At 36.0% G+C, this 22,500-nt stretch overlaps 2 protein-coding genes and 1 long non-coding RNA gene across 4 annotated transcripts in view; 1 reads left to right on the top strand and 2 right to left on the bottom strand.

The window, feature by feature from the left end:
• LOC144964635 (uncharacterized) overlaps window positions 1–2,917 on the bottom strand; it is a 23,534-nt gene extending 20,617 nt beyond the window's left edge. The window contains exons 1-2 of the long non-coding RNA XR_013643894.1: window positions 2,628–2,917; window positions 455–665 (exon numbers count right to left, since the gene is read on the bottom strand). This is a non-coding gene — a long non-coding RNA (uncharacterized LOC144964635). The remainder of the gene's footprint in view (window positions 1–454; window positions 666–2,627) is intronic.
• Window positions 1–10,603, top strand: part of LOC144964628 (uncharacterized) — a 21,166-nt gene extending 10,563 nt beyond the window's left edge. Inside the window, exons 6-8 of one of the 2 annotated variants that reach the window (XM_078899117.1) lie at window positions 1,682–2,287; window positions 3,395–3,564; window positions 5,339–5,488. In XM_078899117.1, coding sequence (XP_078755243.1) covers window positions 1,682–2,287; window positions 3,395–3,564; window positions 5,339–5,352 — 790 coding nt within the window. In that variant the 3' untranslated portion in view covers window positions 5,353–5,488. Of the gene's footprint in view, window positions 1–1,681; window positions 2,288–3,394; window positions 3,731–5,338 lie in introns of both variants that reach the window. The other variant, XM_078899116.1, reaches the window with a different exon arrangement.
• Window positions 10,604–13,109: 2,506 nt separating this feature from the next.
• Window positions 13,110–22,071, bottom strand: LOC144964631 (uncharacterized). The gene is made up of 3 exons (XM_078899119.1): window positions 21,927–22,071; window positions 15,989–16,125; window positions 13,110–15,012 (listed from the first exon to the last, which is right to left on the bottom strand). Exons 2-3 carry the CDS (start codon window positions 16,026–16,028, stop codon window positions 13,628–13,630), a joined length of 1,425 nt encoding a protein of 474 aa, XP_078755245.1. The 5' UTR covers window positions 16,029–16,125; window positions 21,927–22,071; the 3' UTR covers window positions 13,110–13,627.
• Between the last annotated feature and the right edge of the window lie 429 nt (window positions 22,072–22,500).

Raw genomic sequence — 22,500 nt, forward strand, 5'->3', positions numbered from 1 at the left:
TGAAAGCGGTATGGTCCTCTTTTTGTTTACTGTAATGATAGGCTTGGATCACTGTCTGAGGTCACAGCTACATATGGCACTTTAGGCACAAATTACACAGAGGAGCTCTGTTCCTTCACCCTGCCATCCTCTGGACCCCGGTCTTCTTGGGTGGGAATCCTGTCTAATTGTCAGGGGCAGAAATTCTTCTACAATGGCATCCATGCCCAAAAAACCTAAGCCCCCCCCCCCTGCCCCCCCCCCCCCCCCCTTCTTTCCAACCTCCCCACCCCATTTATTTTCAAGCAGTTTAGTAAGTACTACCTCTAGTGCCAATGTACCTGTATTATGTTCTTAATATCAGACATTTTATTGCATTTTAAGACTTTGATATAGCTTGTCTATTGTTCCTGAAATTTTGATGTTTTATCTGTAAATTATTCCTTAAATTAGTTTGAAATTAAGGGAGACATACCTGAATTTTCAACATCTAAATCATCCCACCATTATACTGTTTTTAGTCAGAAGATCACATAATACGTCTGGGGTTCATGACCTCTCATATTGGGCAGGGAGGCACTTTCTGTCTCTTCTATCCCCTTTTATCTGTTTTCCAACATGCTTTCTGTCTTTGTCTTGCAATGAGATTGCTGGGTTTCGGCCTTGCCCACGTCTGGAAACCCTACCTGGGAGGGAAACAGTGAAATGCATAGATAGTTTTGGGAGACAATATATTTTTGTCTTGTAAATCATCTCTCTGTTATGCACTGTACTATGTTTTGTTTACATATTATATATGATTTGTAAATATTTGAGTGTATCCCTCATAGTGAGGACCTGTGCTTGTGTTTGGATGAGACTTTTTTTTAGGTGATCTCAAACTAAGTACTTTGATAGTGTGCTCTTGGAATCTACATCTGTTTCCTATTTGGACCAATTCACCTTTGTCTTACCTTTTCTTGGGTGCTTTAATTGTAATTCTAGAACTTTTTACTATCCCTGTGCGGCTCTGTTGTCTTGTGTTATGACACTTGCTTTTGGATCGGAAGGTCCTGGGTTCGAGCCTCGCTCGGCTCATAGTTGAGTCCTTGGAGAAGGCTCTTTATTCACATTCTCTCACCATACTCAGGTGTAAAATGAGTACCTGGCCATTAACAGTGTTGTCTCTGTCCGGAAAAAAAAGGGTAATTTTGCCTAACTTGCGTCATGTCCTGTCGTAAATGTTAAATGTTGCTGAAGCGCTTTGAGCACATTTAGTGGATATTGCGCTATATAAAAGTTCAATTTTTTTTTTTACTATCCCATTTTCTTCCTTTTCGCTGGTGCTGATATGACCTTATTGTGTTGCAAAACCCTTAAAAACAAACAAAAACACTACATAATATGTGAATGGATTTCTCTTATCAAAATTTTGACTCCATGGTGCAAAAAATAATCTGAAATTTAAGTCAGCTTTTTTTTTCACATTTTGATTAGGAAAGAAGTCTACGTTTTCTTTGCTTTTACCACATATTTTTAAAAACACACACACACACACAGACACACTATTAACCCATTTATTCATACTCTTATCATCATTACTATATTTAGAAAGAATTTCTCAACAAATGAGAACTTCAAAGCTGCTTATTGTTAGAGCAGCAATAATTTAATACATGTTTTTAATTTTTATTTATTTATTTACTTTATTTTTTTATTACAGGATAATCACTCGAAAAGGTGGTCAACAGAACAAGAAAGTTCTAACTTCACTCAATACAAAAGAGCCTCATACTGGACAAAAGACAAGTTTGCTAGATTCTGTAACAGATACAGCATCAGCCAATTTAGATCCAGCATCCTCTGATGATAAAAAACCAGTGACACTGATAAATGAAATATCTTTGACTGGTGTGAACAAACTAAATGATGATAATTCTAATGGGTTGAACAAACACTTGTCAATATCAGTCGAGTCTTGTCATTCTGTGTCAACAAGTTATGTCCCCCTTCCAAACAATTTGAAAGCTTTAAAGTCAGAGCCCTCTTTGTTAAATAATAGTGAGATAAACACAAATCATGCACAGAATCAAACGCCATCCATTTCTTCGCCTGTATCCCATGTGAAATTAAGACACAGTGTCTTGGCTAAATTACTCAATGCGACTTCGACTCATTCTAAGAATTGCACCACTGTGATCCGACCAAGCCCAAATAGCTATAAGAAGGCTAAGACAAGCAGAGGCCAATGGTGTTCAGCACTAAATTGCAAAAACTCAAGGGGTAAAAATATTATGTCCTACTTTCGATTTCCACGTGAGGAGGAAAGGTAGGATTGTGTTTATTGATTTTTGGTATTTTTTATCTATAGCTGTCCTTATAAACATCTGGCAATAGAATGTGAAATAGAAATAGGCTTCAAACTCCAAATCACGGCTGGCAAAACCTTAACGTTCACTGTTTTGGTTAAGGTTTTGCCAGCCGTGATTTGGAGTTTGAAGCCTATTTCTATTTCACATTCTACCCACGCCACGCTAACGTTTCATTCATACTGCAACCACCATTGAGTACAGACGATACAAGTTATTTTGCATTTTACTTGATTTTATTTATTTTTATTTGTTTTCCATGTTAATTTGTGTATTGTTGTGCTGACGAAGGGTTTGTACCTGAAACGTCCATTGTCTGTTTTGTTCCTATACGAAGCCTCTCCATTTTCACTTTCATTAGAACATACAATTAGGGGTGGGAAAGATGGGGTGAGGTCAATGCCCTCCTTCTCTCTCCTCCCTCTCTCTTTAGCCTGTTATGGGTAAGAGGGAAGAGCATGAGGGGTTTAAGTGAGGAGTGATAGTGATTTTAGGTACTGGGTTCGTAGGTAATGACATCGCATGCTGAGTATGTAATCCACAATGCAATATGCTGGCTTTGTCTTTTTATTAAGCACACGCAGTGGGTATTGTCATTCCATTTCTTTAATTGAAAAAGACAAGACACACTAAACACAACACCAGTGAAAACTCTCTTCATAATTTTGTATAAGATGGCAGAGAAAAAGAAATTGAATTGTCTCACTATCGAATCTTGACAGAGTTCACAATAACAGAGAGTTATCATTGTAATATCACTTTTATCAAGGCCACCCACATTTGCCTCCCTCATATCCTCTGTAAAATACTCAACACAGAGAACTCGAAAACGCGGAAATCTCGAACAAATAGGCTCGGTCCCAACTTGTTCGAGATTTCTGTGTTCGAGTGTATTATTATCACTATCATTCTCATTATTATTACCATCATCATCATCATCATCATCATCATCATTATCATTATTACTGTTATTATTATTATTATTATTATTATTATTATTATTATTATTATTATTATTATTATTATTATTAATATTATTATTGTTGTTGTTATTATTTTTATTTCAGGGCCAAGAACTGGGTCAAAAATGCCAAACGATGGGATTTGATGAAAAAGACAGCACATGAGTTAAATGTCTCGAACGTCCTTTGTCGGGTGCACTTTGAATTGGATCAGTTTAGAACTTCATTAAAAAACCGCCTTATAAAGGGAGCCATACCTACGCTTTTTGATTTTGGTAATGGCTTACCACCACCTGCACCACTTAAAGAATTACCTAGCATTAAAAAACAACCGCAATCAAAAAGTTGTGCAGCTGCATATTCCAATTCAAATATTGGAAATATATCATCGACAAACTTGAACTTTTCTGTCTGTCCCAAGTCAAAGAAACAAAAGTGGTCGTAAGTTCAAAATCTATTTATCACACTTATTTAATCTGACGAATTGACTTCTTCCTCCTGACACCTCGGAGTATATAAAACTGTAACAGTACATTTTGAGTGTATTTGTTTCTGGCCATCTTCCTTATTTGGGTTATTTTATCTTAAAGCTGAGTAATCGTCCTTTTTACACAATATAAATCGAGATATTTGTTCTGGAACATCTCTTTAATTTGACATTCTGTAAACATGAAACCTCTAATCTGAACAAGTTTGATGGAGACAGATTTTTTCCCCTCAATATTTGCATTCTTATAATCCGGATTGTCTTGATTTTGATTCAAATATCTAGTTAATTTTGTTGTTGTTATTATAATTATTGTTATTCTTTTTCCTGTTCCTGTTGTTGTTGTTGTTGTTGTTCTTCTTCTTCTTCTTCTTCTTCTTCTTCTTCTTCTTCTTCTTCTTCTTCTTCTTCTTCTTCTTCTTCTTCTTCTTCTTCTTCTTCTTCTTCTTCTTCTTCTGCGGCTATGTGGTCTAGTGGTATGACACCAGCTTTCGGATGGAAGGTCCTGGGTTCAAGTCTTACTCAGTGCCTAGTTGAATCCTTGTAAAAAGCTCTTTAATAATAATAATAATAATGCTGAAAACTTATATAGGGCTATAACTCCAAGACACCAGACTCTAAGCGCTTTACTCACATTCTCTCACCATACTCAGGCGTAAAATGAATACCTGGCCGTTAACAGCGTTGTCTCTGTCCGAAAAAATTGCAATATCGCCTAACAGGCATCATGTCTCGTCCTACATGTTAAGTGTTGTTGTAGAGTGCTTTGAGCACATTTAGTGGATATTTTTAGTGGATATTGTGCTATAGAAAAGCTCAATTAAAAAAAAAAATCTACTACTAATACTACTACTAATACTACTACTACTACTACTTCTACTACTACTACCACTACTACTACTACTACTACTACCACTACTACTACTACTACTACTACTACTACTACTACTACTACTACTACTACTACTACTACTACTACTACTACTACTACTACTACCACTACTACTACTACCACTACTACTACTAATAAATACTTCTTCTTTTTCTTCTTCTTCTACTACTACTACTACTAATATAATTTTAAAATTGTAAAAATTGACCTTTATATAGCGCAATATCCACTAAATGTGCTCAAAGCGCTTTACAATGGGTCCCTGGTCAACAGCAACATTTAACATGTAGGACTGGACATGCGCCTGTTAGGCGATATTACAATTTTTTTGGACAAAGACACCACTGCTAACGGCCAGGTACTCATTTTATACCTGAGTATGGTGAGATAATATGAGTAAAGAGCCTTTTCCAAGGACTCAACTATGCACCGAGCACGAGGCTCGAACCCAGGACCTTCCGATCTGAAAGCGAGTGTCATATCACTAGACCACATAGCCGCACTACTACTACTACTACTACTACTACTACTACTACTACTACTATTTGTTTTTGTTGTTGTTGTTGTTATATATTTTATAATAGTAATATTATCATTATTGTTGTTTGTATTGATATTGTTGTTAATTAATTAGTTTTCATTTTTTTTTCTATTTTCTTCATTCCTTCAGTGGAGCTGGATTGAGTAAAGAACATATCGACAGGAACTTTCACAGTCCAAGAGATATTGAGAAGGGGCATCTATTTGATCTTCTCCATTCTGCTCTTGCTCGCCGCTCTAAGAGAACTAAAGGCAAAAATTCTTCATCCGACTCTGTTCCTAGTACTACCAGCCAGATCAATGCTGCTTCCTCTGACCCTAAAATTGTTCATATCTCAACAGAAGACAATGTGGTAAAGGGACAGGAGTCCGATAATGCAGATGATGTTCTCTTATCTGAAAAAAATTAAGGATGACCCATCAGAAAAGATTAAAGAATCAGTGGTGAACTGAGAAAATTACAATATTCAGATACACGTTTGTGAATTTAACAAAGAAAAATTGTCAGCAGCCGAGGTTATGCATGCTCTCCATAATGATACAGATAAAGTGGATAATGTTGAAGTTGATGATGTTGCAGAAAAGATAATTAGGTACAAATCTTTTACTAGTTGAAAATAGCCAATTACAGAACGTGATTATTACTATTATTATTATTATTATTATTATTATTATTATTATTATTATTATTATTATTGTTATTATTGTTAATATTATATTATTATTATTGTTTTTATTATTATTATTATTATTATTGATGTTGTTGTTGTTGTTCTTATCAATATAACTCGTTTAAAAGACCTGCGGAAATTGTCAAGATTCCTTAATATTATGATTTGAAAGATAAGCTGATTAAAATTCTTTGCCTGGATGGGGTTCCTGACCTCCCATAGTGGGCAAGGAGGTACTACTGTGTCTTCTATTCCCCTATATCTGTTTTCCAACTTGCTTTCTGTCTTTGTCTTGGGATGAGATTACTTGGTTTTGTCCTGGCCCTGACCAGATATCCTGGCTGAGAGGGAAACAGTCAAATGTCTAGTTAGTTTTGGGGGATGATATTTTTTTCCTTGTAAATCATCTCTCTGTTGTGCACTCTATTATGTTTTGTATACATATTATATATGATTTGTAAACATTTGAGTGTGTTCCTCGTAGTAGGGACCTGTGCTTGTGTCTGAATGAGACTTTTAGGTGATCTCTAACTAAGTACTTTGATAGTGTGCTCTTGGAATCTACATCTGTTTTCTATTTGAACCAATTCCCCTTTTGTCTTCATTTTTCTTGGATGCTTTAGTTGTAATTCTAGAACTTTTTACTTTCCCATTTTCTCCCGTTTTACTGGCGCTGATATGACCTTAATGTGTCGCAAGCGCCGTAAAACCCTTAAAAACAAACAAAAACAAACAAAATTCTTTGCAAGAAATTTGAATATTAACTTGGATAATTCTAATTACATAGTCATATTGTCTTGGACAATTAAGAGAATGCATACTTATTTATTACAAGAGCATTCGTATAATTTCACTGCTCTCAACACTCATCTTAATGCTCGGTTTATCAGCTCAATTAAAAAATAATAAGAGGAAGTAAATGAATAAATTCCTTTTATTAATCTCTGAATGGATATTATTTTTAGGATCTATTCCAAGGGAGGTTAGGAATGACCCAGGCATCAGTTACAGTTCAGTACCAAAAGTGCAAAGCCATTTATTCATGACTGCGATGAGCATTGTACCTCCTTGGTACGAATTAAAGATCATGCTGACCCAATCACAAATCTTTTATATTAGTATCCTTGTATCATCTCTCAGTCTCAACATTAAAATGATGATTCACATCCAAGACGGTATTTAATTGATATAATATGTACATAATAGTGATAATCATATAAAGTAGTCCTTCAGAGCCTTTGGGCCCATGGTGCCAGAGTTTATCCCGGTTTCTATAGCATGAAACAGACTATAGCAATTGTTTGCTATCCTTAGGATAGGACGCAAGTCTATCGCAAAGTACTTTCCACCAGATCTAAGAGACTCAGCTACCCAATCACTGCTGGATGGTCAGGGGGGGTTCAGAAAAATCTCGACTGCACCCGGGATCAATCTCGGTCCCTTCGCTTGTCTAGTGAGTGCTCTACCAACTGAGCTCCATGGTGCCTCTCGCCGAATGGGTTCTGTTAGGACATCCATTACAATTGCAAACAGCAGTGGGCTGAGAGCAGATCCCTGGTGTAATCCAACTCTTAGATTAAATGGATCAGTTGAGCCGACAGCTGTGCTTACCACTGTTTTGTTTCCTTTGTACATATGTATCTTGGATAAGCTTGATATATTTCTCTGTTACCCTCTTTGCTCTTAGACAGTACCGCATTTCTTCTCTTGGTACCCTATCATACGCTTTATTCAGGTCAATGAACACACAATGCTTTTCTCTATACTATACTTCTCTGCGGTCACTTTTAGGGCAAATGTAGCATCCGTTGTACTTTTATCTGCAACAAATCCAAACTATTCTTCACTTATTTCTACATCTTTTCTAATCCTCTTATCGATTACTCTTTCCCATATCTTGATTGTGTTGCTCATTAACTTGATGCCCCTATAATATCCACATTCTTGAACATCTCCTTTATTTTTGTATATTGAAATCAACATACTTTTTGTCCATTCTTCTGGTATTTTCTTTTTCTGTAAGATGTTGAATAACCATACCAGGAAATTTCACCCTTCATCTCCAAGTGATTTCCAATATTTATATTGACAAACCCAGTGATGAGGCAGATGGATATATATCAATGCTATTGTTTATCCTTCGATTTTTTTTTTTAGTTGTACGTAATGTTTTGCCTCTTTTTTCTTTTTTTTTTCTTTTTATTTGGCGCAGAAGCTTGTTTTGTTTGTTTGTTTGTTTTTTGTATTTTTTTCTCCTTTATTATAATCCATGGGCATTTATTTGCAAATCAGTGCACATAGGTCATAATTCATCCCTAAATATTAAACTCAGTACTATTTTTTAAAAGGATAGGCCTACAAGCATTCGAACATAATAGCTATAGGCGGATTTAAGGCATCATCTGGGCATACCATATTAGTCGTATGGAGAGGTTTACATGAGAGTTGTTTCTCTTACAGGACCACAGGAATCCCGCGTGTCCATAGTCAGAAGAAGAACATTGTCTTGGTTTAGTCATATTTCTGGCCTTGCGATATTAGATAAGCAATAATAATTATTATTATGCATGGAACCTTAGAGGAAGGCAGAAGGAGAGGACAGCAAACAAAATACTGGACGATTAATGTAAAGTGCTGGACAAGGATGGACAGCCCAACATTAATGAGGAAAGTCGAGGACAGATCTGAATGGAAGGAAGGCCTTTACTGTCTTCTACTATCACCTTGGTTAGGAGAATGAGGCGAGGCGAGGATCATTGTTTATAGCACATTATGATATTATAGTAATATAACGCTTTACCTCTTATATCAACAAGCTCAAAGCACTTGATAGTAACGTGGCAACTTTCACCAAACATACAACCACTCGAACATGCAATCTGAAGCGAGGCAATATAATTCTACAGTGTTACATATTAAAAATAAACCTTTTAAGATGTTTTTTAAAGAATTCTATTACATATTAAAAATAAACCTTTTAAGATGTTTTTTAAAGAATTCTACACCGTTACTGTCTCTGATATAACATCTTGGAAGGGAGTTCCAGATAAGGGGTGCCGAACATTCAAACGCATGCCCGCCAATTTTGCGAGTTATTTTTGGCCTCACAAGTTTGTGATTATCAGACTTTGATCTCAGATTTCTGTATGGGACGTAGAATTTAAGCATGTCAGTAATGTATCCAGGACAATCAGAGTCAGAGTGCAATGATTTGAAAACAATAGTAGTACAGATCTTACATCCTGTATGTTTCTCAAGGGGAAGACAGTGGAGTTCTAGCAATCCCAATCCAGATTGATTTCTCCTCTCTCTATAAACAAGTCTGGCAGCATCGTTCTGGGCTACCTGAAGAGATTTATTTTGTCTTTATTTATAGGAAAGAATTGCAATAATCTAGCTTTGACAGGATTCAAGAATTAACTAACAAGGTGACACTTTGTATTCTTTTCAGAGACATTTATAAAGAATCTATGAAGGCCCCAAATAAATCTAGTGAGCTAGATCCCCTTCCAACATCGCTTTTAAATTCTTGCATTGTTAGTTGAATCTCTAATCCTGTCAAAGCTAGATTATTGCAAATAAACATTTTATGCAATCTTAGTATCAGTAATGCATAGTTCAACATTGAAGAAGAAAAAACAAACAGCAACAGCAACTCCCTCTCTCATCCATTTTAAATAAGTTTTCCTTGCCGTGGAAACCACACTTAAACTAGCAAATAATATTTCTTGTGCTTTATCTGTATGTTAAAGCAAAGTCTACCTAAATCAACTTGCTGTCTACTGTCTCTACATTTCAAAAATTTGATAAATTCAAACATACTTGGTCTATTTTTCAGTTTTTCATGAAGGCATTTATTTCTCTCACTCTCATAATTTATGTATCCTGAACATTCGACTAGACAAGACAATAACATTCGTCGTTTATCACGACGCAAGCGGTAACTCGCACAGTGAATACTTTGCGTTGGATATGACAAGCTTCCTTATTTATACCAATATGCATTCTTTCTTATCACTTTCTTTTGTTTCTCCCCTCTATCCTCACTTCATGCCCCGCCCCTGCTTCTGTTAATGTTAACTTGATTATATTACCATCTAATACCTTTGGAATTGTTTTCATTTGTACTAAGTACATTAGATTCCTCACTTTACCATGTAACACTTCTCTATCTAGTAATTATTCTTCTTATGCTCTTTCCACTTTGCCTTCATAATCCCACCTAAACCTCGTCTATGTTTATTATTATCTACTTTCAAATCAAATTATATTATCTTATGATCTGATATTTTCATTTATTTCATGGACCCAAGGACTATTATACTGTAGTAGTCCTTGCATGGACCTTAAAACCACACACCTTTCCTGTAAGCCGCTTTTCGCAAATATCACCATCCATCGTTCTTTCCCCTTTTCTTTTTGCAAAATGTTTTACATCCCTTCATTTTAGCCCCAAGGTCACATGTGTAACATACTTGGAGTAATTTCAGTCCATAGTCATTTACTCTTTTGTCCTTATTAAAATGTCTAACTGTAATGTAATTGCATTAGAAATCTTTTTCACATAAAATATTCTCTAACGATAGCTCTTCTGTCTGGTTCCAAAAATTCTCCCTAATGTCAACAGTCAAACAATCCTCTCTCTCTCTCTCTCTCTCTCTCTCTCTCTCTCTCTCTCTCTCTCTCTCTCTCTCTCTCTCTCTCTCTCTCTCTCTCTCTCTCTCTCTCTCTCTCTCTCTCTCTCTCTCTCTCTCTCTCTCCGCATTCATGTCTCCTATTACTATAATAAGCCCTACCTGATTGGTCACTTGTCAATTAATTGAACCGTTCATCACAACAACTTGGTATATCATCAAAGTCGTGTAGTCAAAATAAAAATACACTTTCATTCCACCCAAAATAGGTTGTTTAATCTAATTAAAACATCCTCATACTCCCAATCTACGATTGACCCACCCTTTTTATACCCTTCATGAAAAGCACACTAAGACCCATACCGCACTAGGACAGTCCTGGGACGAATTTGTCCTGTCCCACCGAAGAAAACTTCTATTCCAAACAGGTACCGCACTAGGATAGGACTGTCCCCGTACACACCTCGCGTATCGCTTGCGCAAATGCATTATCACTATGGATGAAATAGAGGTTGCATATTTCTGTGCTTTACTACTTTTAATTATTATTAAATTGCCGAAAATGTTTATGTTGCTATGCATTCTGTACATGGTTTCATCATATAGAATTATTTTTTGAATTGTTCTTGCTTTTTATATTCAGAATTGAAATAATAAATAAATAACAATGTGAAATTGAATGTAAGCTTCAGTTTAATATACGAAAACAGATAAGATGGACGTTTTGGGTTTCCCCATTATCAACAAAACAGGATGAATGAAACACTACAGACGAATGAGATAATGTGGTAGTTGCGTATTAAGATGCATAAACAATATTGATGGGCGGGAAATAGTATGCTACTTTGTGAGGAAGCACGTATTAAAATAGAGCAATAGAAATTTATAAAAGGTGCGCAATTTATTAAGTCAAAAGAGGGGAGGCGGGGAGGAACTGTGTAATGCAGTATAGAAAGTGAAATAAAATAAAGTGTAGACTATTGTTGGAAAATAAATACAATGGAATTGGACATAAATACCAAATAAATGGGATGTAGGTGTTGGTGTTCTCATCAGTGGCAGTAGCAGCAGCAGAAGCAACAGTAGAACTTTTAGTTAGTAGTAGTAGCAGTAGTAGTAATTAGTAGTCGTAGTAGTAGTAGTAGTAGTAATTGTTGTTGTTGTAGTAGTAGTAGTAGTAGTAGTAGTAGTGGAGGTAGTAAATAAATAGGAAAACAAAAATTGCTGAAGTAGAAAGATGAAAAGTTGAACATAGGGATGTAGAAAATAAAGACAGGCATTGCAACTTTGACACGGTGCCGCCAAGTCTGGGACTTGTTTGTCCTAATGCGGAAGGCTGCTATATTTTTCTACTATCAGAAATGATATGAACACGGGACTGGGACTTCCTGTCCCATTGATTTTGTAGAGTTGTGAAATTCTCGGGACACAATAGGACTGTTTTGTCCCGTCCCAATAGATAACAATGTGAAATTGAATATAAGCTTCAATTTAATTACAAAAACATCAAATGAACGTTTCGGGTTTCCCCTTTATCAATAAAAAGGATGAATGAAACACTACAGATGACTACCACATTATCTCATTCATCTGTAGTATTTTATTCATCCTTTTTGTTGATACAAGGGAAACCCGAAACGTTAATTTAATCTGTTTTTGTAATTAAATTGAAGCTTACATTCAATGTCACATTGTTATTTATTTCTTCGATCTTCGAGCAGCAACATTTACATTACCCGTCCCAATAGGTGCGGTAGATTTCACTTTATTACATAGGTTACAGATTTGAGACAGGACTGTCCCAGGACAGTCCTGTCTAGTGCGGTAGGGGTCTAACCCCAGAGAGAGAAAGAGAGACGCACTGCTCGCATTATTTTAACAAATCAATAACAACAAACGAATGTTGCATGTCAGTAGGCATCATTATTATCAAAGTAAAATATGTCCTTATTTATTAGTAGTAAAGATGTGACCCAGAGGGGAAGTGTACAGCTCAAGATAAATTATGAATCGGGAACTCGGCCTTATTGCACTCCGTTATTGGGGCTACAATAGATAATTTTAAGCGACACAATTTCCATTATCCTTTGGAATTTGTTTGTTGATTTTATTTATTATAAAATTATTTCAGTGGATTTATAGAGCAATTTAATACGTATTTGTTTTCTGGCCTATTGAAAGCACTTCTTGGGTCAAAAATTAATGCTTCATATTGCCATTGCAGTTGATGTATTTCGATTATTAAAGTTTTACTCATGCGTGGACATTTTGATTTCGATCAAAGACAAATTTACAAGGACTTTTGTGAAAATCTTTGCTCCTCGATAATGCATTCAATTCAATTTAATTCAAATATTTATTTATTGTCGGCATTAAAAAAATGTTTCATAGATAATGTAGTCAGGCTAATAGAAGCCTTTGACCGACATAGGTTTTAACACATAGTGCATAAAAATACATAGTAATACATTTTCCCTTAAAAACATTCCCTCATCAAGATTCCAATCATGACACACAAAGAAAAGTAACATAATTATTATATATATATATATATATATATATATATATATATATATATATATATATATATATATATATATATATATATATATATGTACGGTTAGATTAATTACAAATATTACATTTGCATGGCTGGCCATTCCATGAGAGGATATGATTTTTGAAAACATTAAAATTTTCCTGTTGTGCTCGGGAAGTTCATTCCAAAGCACAGCAGCAGAATATCTGAAAGACATTTTGCCATAAGACGTTGTTCTGAGCCTTGGAATATCAAGAAGGTTTGAATATCTAAAATTGTATCTGTTATTTTTCAAAATGACCATATCAGATAGACAAGGAGGAGCAATTTTGTATAAAATTTTAAACGTTTCCAAAGCAATTGTTCTCATTCGTCTTATTTGTAGGGAGGGGATTTCGATTATGCGTGGACATTTTGATTTCGATCAAAGACAAATTTACAAGGACTGGAATGGCAAAAATCTAAATAATCTCAACACTTGTCCGAATTTTCTATACAGTCATTTTTTAGTTATTTTCTGTATATTTTGCTGTCACGTGAGCTGAGCTCCATTACATTGGGATAATCTATTAAATTTAGAAATCGTCGACATTTGGTACAAAATAGTAGCCACGAATCAGTCCACTCATATTGTGTTGTGGAAAACTTCCAAAATGATGGAAATGTTGGTGATTGTTGTGACGGAACACGTCTAATACCCTGGCACCACTGCTGCCGGGTTGAGATGCCATGTCGTAGGTCAAGTACCAGGAATTACAACTTTGGTCATTCGTGTGAACAGCATGAACATTAGGCATGAAAAATTCCATGTTTCTCGGAAAAAGAATAGTTTTTCCTTCGGGAGATGTGAATTTAGTGTCAGGCGGGAAGACATACCAATGCATAGAATCATCCTTGATGCGACGCTGCATGTGATGCTTCGCCTCTTTTGGAAGGATGACCTTGACATCAATTGTCAATTGGGCAATGTCTTCAGCCAATAACGTTTTTTCCAGTATTGTTCCATATTTTATCGCATTCGAAAAATTCGTTTCAGTTTTACCACCCTCTTCCCCTTTTTCTGTGTCGTTGAGCCTACATTCTGAAAAACATTTGTTTGCTGAATCGCATTGCTTCTTGTTTTCTCTCTCTGGACTACAGGAAGGTAATCGGCAGTAGCGACCCTTATGTAATTTGAATGACATCGCATCAGGGTGTCGTATTAAGCAGCGGTGATAAATGTTCCCGACGCTTATTTTCTTACAAGTGCCATGCGGATGAGAAATCAAAATCCCCGTCGGACTGTTCCAATCGCCAAAGTCGCTTGGCAATGTTGCCGTGTCCGTTTCCTCACAAAATTGTTTCAACTTATTTCCCAGTGATGCATCATGTGTGACGCAAACAACTCTGCAGTAATCAGTGAGATAACGTTCATGAGCATCTCCCAAAACATCAACTCCGTAGAGATACTCAATTTTATCTGTATTTTCTGAATCGTAGAACAACACAATAGTTGCATTCTCTGCCTCTTCTCTATCGTACACCAAATGAGTTGATGTCGATGCTATGAATTTCCAAACATCACCTCTGGACTCAGACGAAGTTTTGCAACGTTTACAGGTACACGAAGTCTCTTGATTTCCTTCGTAGCCTACAAACTCATCAATATATCCAGTCCCAGATCGATGAATAGTACTGCATCCTTTGATATTATTGAATGGGTATGGTACTGTGCTATTCAGAAATGTATCAGGCCTCTTTTCACTGGTAAATGAAATTGTGATTTTAACTGTCCTGTCAATTGCAATTTGTATGTATTTCATGAACTCGACATTGCTTCGACAGTATTGGGGTAGGTGCTCGTTTTGAAAGTCCTCCACACTGATAAATTGTTTGTGTTCAGGAATAGACTCATCAACGTCTATTTCGTCGCTATTTCCATCAGTTTTTCCCTCTGTAACAAGGTAGCTTTGATGACTAACTGAAATGATAGATATAATATAAGAAAAAAATCTGATATCTGAATTAATACTGTAATGTACTACTTCAGACCAATAATACTCATGGAGCAGGATCAGGAGTTCATCCCAATACCTGTAGCGTTAAGTGGACAATAGCAATTTATTGTTACCTTTAAGACGCTAGTATATTCCAAAGTACTTTCCATCTGATCCTCCAGACCCAGCCACTTTATTACATCTGATTGGGTGAGAGAGAGAGAGAGCAGGGGCGGGGGGGGGGGGGGGGGGGGGGGGGGAATCAAACAAGCCTGGATTGCACTCTGGATCAATCTCGGTCCCTTTGCTTGTAAGTCGAATGGTCTAAATCTGAGCTATCGGGATGCCCAAATTAACAATTGGATATTTTTTTCTACTGGAAGGTACATTCAGGAATATACCATTATAGGATGGCAACTTAATTGTAACGCACAGTATAAGATTCTTTTTCGACTTGACAACGCTTTTAACGACCAGGTACCCATTTTACAACTGAGTACGGTAAGACTATGTGAAGAGCATTTTTCAAGGACTCAATTATGTTCCGCTCAGAGCAGGACTCGAACCCTGGACCTCCCAATCCGAAGGCGGGTGTCATACCACAAGACCACATAGCCACATTACATTGGTTAGTAAAGTATCGTGTCTATTTAAATGCAAATAAAGCAACCCTAACACCCCGCACACACACACACACACACACACACTTTTTTAATTATTTTTTTTTTATGGAGACCATGAAGTTCTCTATTAGTTCACGACGATGGAGACTGTATCTTTCTCCACTGTAGAGAAAGGCTGAATTTCATTATATTTTGTTTCTCTAGTTATTTACTGTCCTCTACATTTATCATTAAATCCATTTTTGCTTGTTTTACTGGCCATTTCCAAACTGACCCGGAAAAGCAACATTGTTATAACTAGATAATAATGTATAAAAAATGAATTCTCAATACTTACAATCATTATCAATAAGAAGACTGGCCATTTTAATCAGCATGAATTTGAGTTACGATGCAATGGAAAATAATAAGACTTCCTTTTTCCAATATAGATAGTGTGGAATTCACATTCTTTGTCTTGATCACTTTCATTTTCTGAAATTGAAAAATGGAGGATAGAAAAAGGATTTTAAATACAAAGTGAGCTCAGAAAATTGATTGGCCTTGTGGTACAGTATTTGTTGCTTAATAACCTACCTTTTGTAATTGGCCACTTTGCGAACTCTAGTTTGATATAATTTATACTACTAGTAAAAAGCCCGCAATTTCGCGGGGAAAGAACTATTTTCATTCGATATTGGACCCACCATCATTTAATGAGGGCAGATTGGTAAACAACGTTGTCTATGTAACTTGGTACATCCTCTGTTGATTTTTCTGTGTGGCCCAACATTAAGTGTAAGCCACTATAGCCTCTGACCCGTGACACAGCAACGTACAGTTGTCGGTGTGTGAAAACAGGTTGTGATAAGAAAATCAACTGCGAAAATAAACCTGAAGTAGCAGATGTGAGCAGAGTTGAAAGACGATCCTGGGATCGAGAACTTACCTTACAGTACAGTACTCTGGTTGTCATGTTTGGTGGCGTTTTTATGCACCTCCGTTGGAGGTGTACAAAAAACGCACCGTTTTTATGCACCTCCGTTGGCGGTGCTGGTTTTATTAATGAAAATGTTGCTGCTTGAAGCTCGAAGGAAAAAATAACGGTAAATGTTGAAATGTAAGTCTCAATTTAATAGACGAAGACATACAGTGGACATTTTTGATTTCCCCTTTATCAACAAAACACGACGAATAAGACACTAAGGACGAATGAGAGATGTGTAGTGTATGTGGCGTAGATAAGGTAAATAGAAATAAACAATGATGGGACATGTAGTTTTTGAAAAACAACAACAAAAAAAGAAGAAGAAGAAAAAAAAAAAACCCCAATAAAATGACAAAGACGCGATAAACGAATACACTGATGATAATGATAAAATACTGTAAAAGGATAACAATCGACGTTTACATATAAATGCACGTCGATAACACATTGGATGGTACCGATGTTGTTTTTTTTAAAAATATAATGATAATAAATAATAATAATAATTGATTAATTTAAGGTTTTAAATATATGTCCATCAACTATAACAACAAAAAATGATGTCTTTCTCAATAAAGTATACTTTAAAAAAAATGTCCAATGGGATTGAACCCAGTTCTTCCAAGGTTCGAGTCTGACAGCTTATCCACTGCGCTACGGAGCCACCTGACTATTTATAACATTTAATGTCTTTCTAAAACCTTATTTTACCTTCAATGCAACTTCTATTTTCTGGTTTTAAATTTCGATTTTTTAGATTATTATTATTTTTTAATTTATTACCAAAGAAGTTAAACCTGGGTATTATCCACCCGAAACCATCACATTGAAAGCATCAAAGGGGCAATAATAATACTTGATGTCATAAATAGATGAAAACTGTTGAAAACTAGTGTAGATCTGAAATCCTTAAAGTAATTAAGTGAATACATTATTTCGAATGCAACGATTTGCGTAAACACACCAAACTGACAACTTTTTACAGTGCCGAAATTGATTGTTTTTGAGAGTGTTAGTGTCGTCGGTACATATTTTTGATATCTGTTTGACTCAACAAAATTTCAAACTGACTTTAAATTAAAAAAGGAAATCAAGTTATCTGTTTATCTATCTGTAAAAAAATACATTTCTAATTTTCAAATCTTTCAGCAGAGTTGTGCGCCATATAATTTTTTTTTATTGACTCAAATGGCACAATGTTCTCCACAAGGCAATATTTTTTTAAAGCAAGGATTAAAAGCCACAACAGTCGCGTGGCGCTATTTAGTGCTTTGGTGCCAAGATATTGTTCCATATATTAATAATAGCACTGTTGTGGACGACGTTCCCAAATTATGTGTATCTGTGGTAGTAGGACACTCCAGCGGTCCTATGTATACATCCATTATTTAAAATAACCAGGAAAAAGAAACAACATGCAAATGTTTTTTATATATAGATCTAGTCATGTGCAAAAGTAAGTTCACACTCATTTGAACCCTCATAACATTAAGTAACAAATAATTATAATCATTTGTTATCAGTGGCGTGGGGCCATTGGATCGAATGGTGCCAGGCACCACACCCATCTTTTAAAAATCATTAACAGCATAATTTAATTAAAAATAAAACTGAGAAATTTTAACTCCAATGTCTTCCGCCAACTCGCCAACAACATACTGCCTTTTTAGTCTCCGCTCTATTCAAGATTCCGAATCACGCACTGCGCCGACTCGTGTGTTGGTGACATCACAGCGCGAATTAGTGACTGAATCAACACAGTGGTGCAAAGCAATCCAAGCTCCAGTTAATGATCTATCCATTAGTATCGCTACAGCTGATTGAGGGAGAAACTGGGTCGAATTATACTATCTTCAAATAGCGGAAAACCCCTCGACTTGTGCCAGGATCTGAGAGCTCCAACGTTGGACGGGGGGATGCGCCAAATTAGGGTAACTTCGGCCATCCAAAATATTACATTAACTGTCAAAAACACTGATCATTGTCAAGTTTATTTGTAAGCAGCAAAGAAAAACAACATAAAACTTAAACATATGACATATCACCCCCCCCCCACACACACACACACACACACACACACACACACACACACACCTCTTTTTCACGATTATTGCATAAAGTAATTCTTTGCAACGAAGCATTTTGGACGAATTTACCAACATTTTTCTTGCTTGTAGTGCCGAGTTGATGGTTACGTGTGTATGAGTGTTTATTTGTGTGTGTGTGTGTGTTTGTTTGTTTGTGCGTGTGTATTTGTGTCAGTCAGAGAAAGAAAGCGAAGATTGTCAACAGTGTGTTTTTAGATTTTTTTAAAGTACTTAAGTGGAGTGATTTTTTCTTTGTGATGCTTTAAGATCTGAATCTACCTTTTATTTGTGCAATCATTAATCGTATTCCACTGATTTCCATTATTTGAGATATACTTTGAAGTTTTGTTTTGTTAAACAATGAATTGCAATGAATCAAGTTGACTCTTTACTTCACCGACCGTTTGGGAGATTGACACTAGATGACAAATTAGAAATAAAAAGACTAGTTCCTCACCAACCAACTGATTTTGAATTAACACAGGTGTGGAAATCTCGAAAACGCGCTTTTTCAGTGGCATGGTATTACAGGCATGAATGGCTCACATTTAGTTTAGAAAAAAAAACGTTTCTTTTGTTTTTATTGTCTACTTTTTACAGATACAACAAACACTGACAAATCATGGACATCTATAGGCTATAGTGACCTAAACCACTTCCATCGTATTTCTTAACCTCCTGAACGTTGTTTTAGCACCCTTAAAAGCGTGAAAAATTTCTTGCGAAATTCAATGAAACAGGAGCGGTTAAATTCGTTAATGATTCTGTCAATTCACAAAGATGAAATAGATGCCATTCCAGATTTTAATAAACACATTATAAAAAGATTTGCAGAGATGAAACATCGCCGTGCAGATTTTCTTTACAAGTACTAAAAGTGATTTCTGTCATAGGTTTTTTTCTCTCTTTTGATTTACATTTATCACATATTGATTGCATTATCTACCAAATCCAATCCTTTAAATGGTGGACAAAGAATAATTACAAAGACCTTTTCATACGGGACTTGTATCTCAGTGTTGTGGCTTGTCTTGTTGTTTTCATGAATTATTTGTTTTTGTGAGTTTTGTCCAGTCGTAGAAACCATCGACCCTCTCCCCACCTTTCCAAAAGAGAGTTTTTAACATGTGCTCTCTCCTGTTAACCGTGTCCACTGTTTTAGAATTTTTTTCTTCTTCTAATCATGGCACCACCATATGCCGTCAATACGCCACGCCGCTGTTTGTTATACATCAATGGAAATCGCAGTCATTTCTCTACCCAATGTGTTAATCCCAATGTCCTCCGTAAAAGGATATCGAAAACTTAACAAGTTACACAAAAAAAATGAGTTTGCAAATTTACAAAACTTTATTAATACTTTGTGTGCCCTCCTTCATTTGATACAGGGAAACCACTCGCCTTCACATGTACAAAGCGAAACGTTCAATGAAATTAACACTGCAGTAAGATTATTCCAACTATCTTGAAGAAGCTGGTATAAACCATCTCCGTTTTGATGAGGATCAAGACGGTGTGCGTCTCCACATGTTCTGAGTTGGATTCATGTCAGGCGTCAGGACTTACCGAATACCACACCCTTATTGGATAAAATGAGTGTTCTCTTAAAAAGCCCTGCGTAATTCATGCTCTGTGCGATGATGCGTTGTCACGAATATAAACTGCTGTGATTTAATTGTCTATGACAAAAGGAGCGTGTTTCTTAAGTAAATATCAATTGTAACTGTCAGATGAGACAACCTGCCATTTATTCTCATAATGATGATGCATCTCCAAACTACCACAGAAACACATCCCTGTTTCTGATCTGAATGATGTTTTCTGGCTGAACACTTTCACGGTTTTTTTTTCTGTACTTCTAGATTAATTTGTAAATTTACCAAACTGCGTGAATCGTGAATATTCTGCAACAGACACCCAATACTGAACACACCCAATTAAACGGTCCTAAAAACTGGGGGTTTTTTTGTTAGCTACAATATTAATATATTTCTAAAGAACGATGTGAGCGTGTTATCGCAAATTTCACGCTTAGGATAAAAACGTGTCATGAGAGAAATGGGAAGCATCTGGAACATGTCTTATAATTTCTAGTTCCGTTGTCGAATGCTTCTGGAAATTTTATACAAATAATCCGATAGGATTTAATTAAATATGTAACGTTTGAAACATGTAACAGTATTACTTATGATTTTCTGATCACCTGGTATGTTGATTGATTTTGGGGACAGACGAGGTATTTTACAAATACGCAAAACATCAATTGAAAAAGAATACTCACAAGGCTTTTCTGAAAGTCTTGACGCGTGTTGAATATCTCCAACTGTATTAAACTCACCAGTATAAACTATACAACAAAATGTGCGTAGTTTATTCTTCTATTAGGTCACCAAATTTTGTTTTGATGTTATTTCTTGATATCAATTATCTTATTTGAAAGAACCCCTAGTCCAACATGTCGGTTGAAGAAATCACACACACACAAAAATGCATAAACAGCGTGCTGTGACTGGATTCTTTACTGCAGAGATATATGCACCAGTAAACATTCATAAACGGCTGAACCGTGTTTATGGTGACTCGTGGTTATTCGAACAGTTCAAAGGTGGGTTATATATTATTATATGATTTATTGGAACTGATGCTGTCTCCACCAACAATAATGAGCAGGCTCGCAGTGGTCGTCCATAAAGTGTATCAGTATCAACCGCAGTAAATCATCCAAAACAAAACAAACAAACAAAAAAAAAAAAAAAAGAAAGAAATTGACGAACTTAATCCTTAACTGAGCTTATCACTGGATAAAACAATCTGACATTTCACAAAGGCTTGGAATTTCATAGGAAAAAAGAGATTGAAATATCGTTCGAGAAATCCTGGATCACAGAAAGGTATGTGCCCGTTGGATATCTAGAATGCTCACATAAACGCACGATCACATTGAAAGAGGACGTTTTCTTGAAGTCATAGAACACCTCCCTTACTGTTCTGATTTAGCTCGAGGTGACTTTTTCCTGTTCTTAATACTTCAGACACCTCAAGGGCAGTGTAGGCTGAAGTTCATAGCCATCAGAGATATAGAGAGCATTGCGGAGGTTTTGATGGTGTCGAAATTTACCACACATTAATTACTCTTCGTCGACGCGATGCAATAGCTGGTGAGGTGAAACGTTGGTGGCTTTGTTTGGATGGGATGATGATGATGATGATTAAAGACTCACCTGAAAGCAGAGTTGAAAGCAGCAGCTCACGATTCCAACACTTAACTGACAGAATTACCGTGTAAAATCGACACGTCATAATCGGGAAACTCCGGAATTATTGGGAATTCCCTTTTACGGATCAATTCATCGATTAAGTATAGCTAAAGATCTCTTTTCAACTTTTGAAACCATTGCCAATTTAGGCACCAGCTGGTATGTCACGGTTAGATGGTTTCTGATGCAACTGCCCTGCAAGACGGAATTTAATTTTACTACCTAGTTCATTCGACGGGATGAAAAATTGTGTTAAAATAATGTTAAATCATAATTTAGATCTCTAGTAAGCTAGACCATCTGTCCGGGCTATTAGCTAGTGAGTGATCTTTCACTCAGTGACAGGAACATGATGGAATTCAGAATAGAGTTGCTACTACTACTACTACTACTACTACTACTACTACTACTACTACTACTACTACTACTACTACTATTACTACTACTGCTACTACTACTAGTACTACTACTACTACTACTACTACTACTACTACTACTACTACTACTACTACTACTACTACTACTACTACTACTAAAA

The sequence above is a fragment of the Berghia stephanieae genome, chromosome 2 (assembly GCF_034508935.2).
Source record: "Berghia stephanieae isolate SIO BIC M18660-M18661 chromosome 2, UCSD_Bste_1.3, whole genome shotgun sequence".
In the NCBI taxonomy this organism is placed as follows: Eukaryota; Metazoa; Mollusca; class Gastropoda; order Nudibranchia; family Aeolidiidae; genus Berghia; species Berghia stephanieae.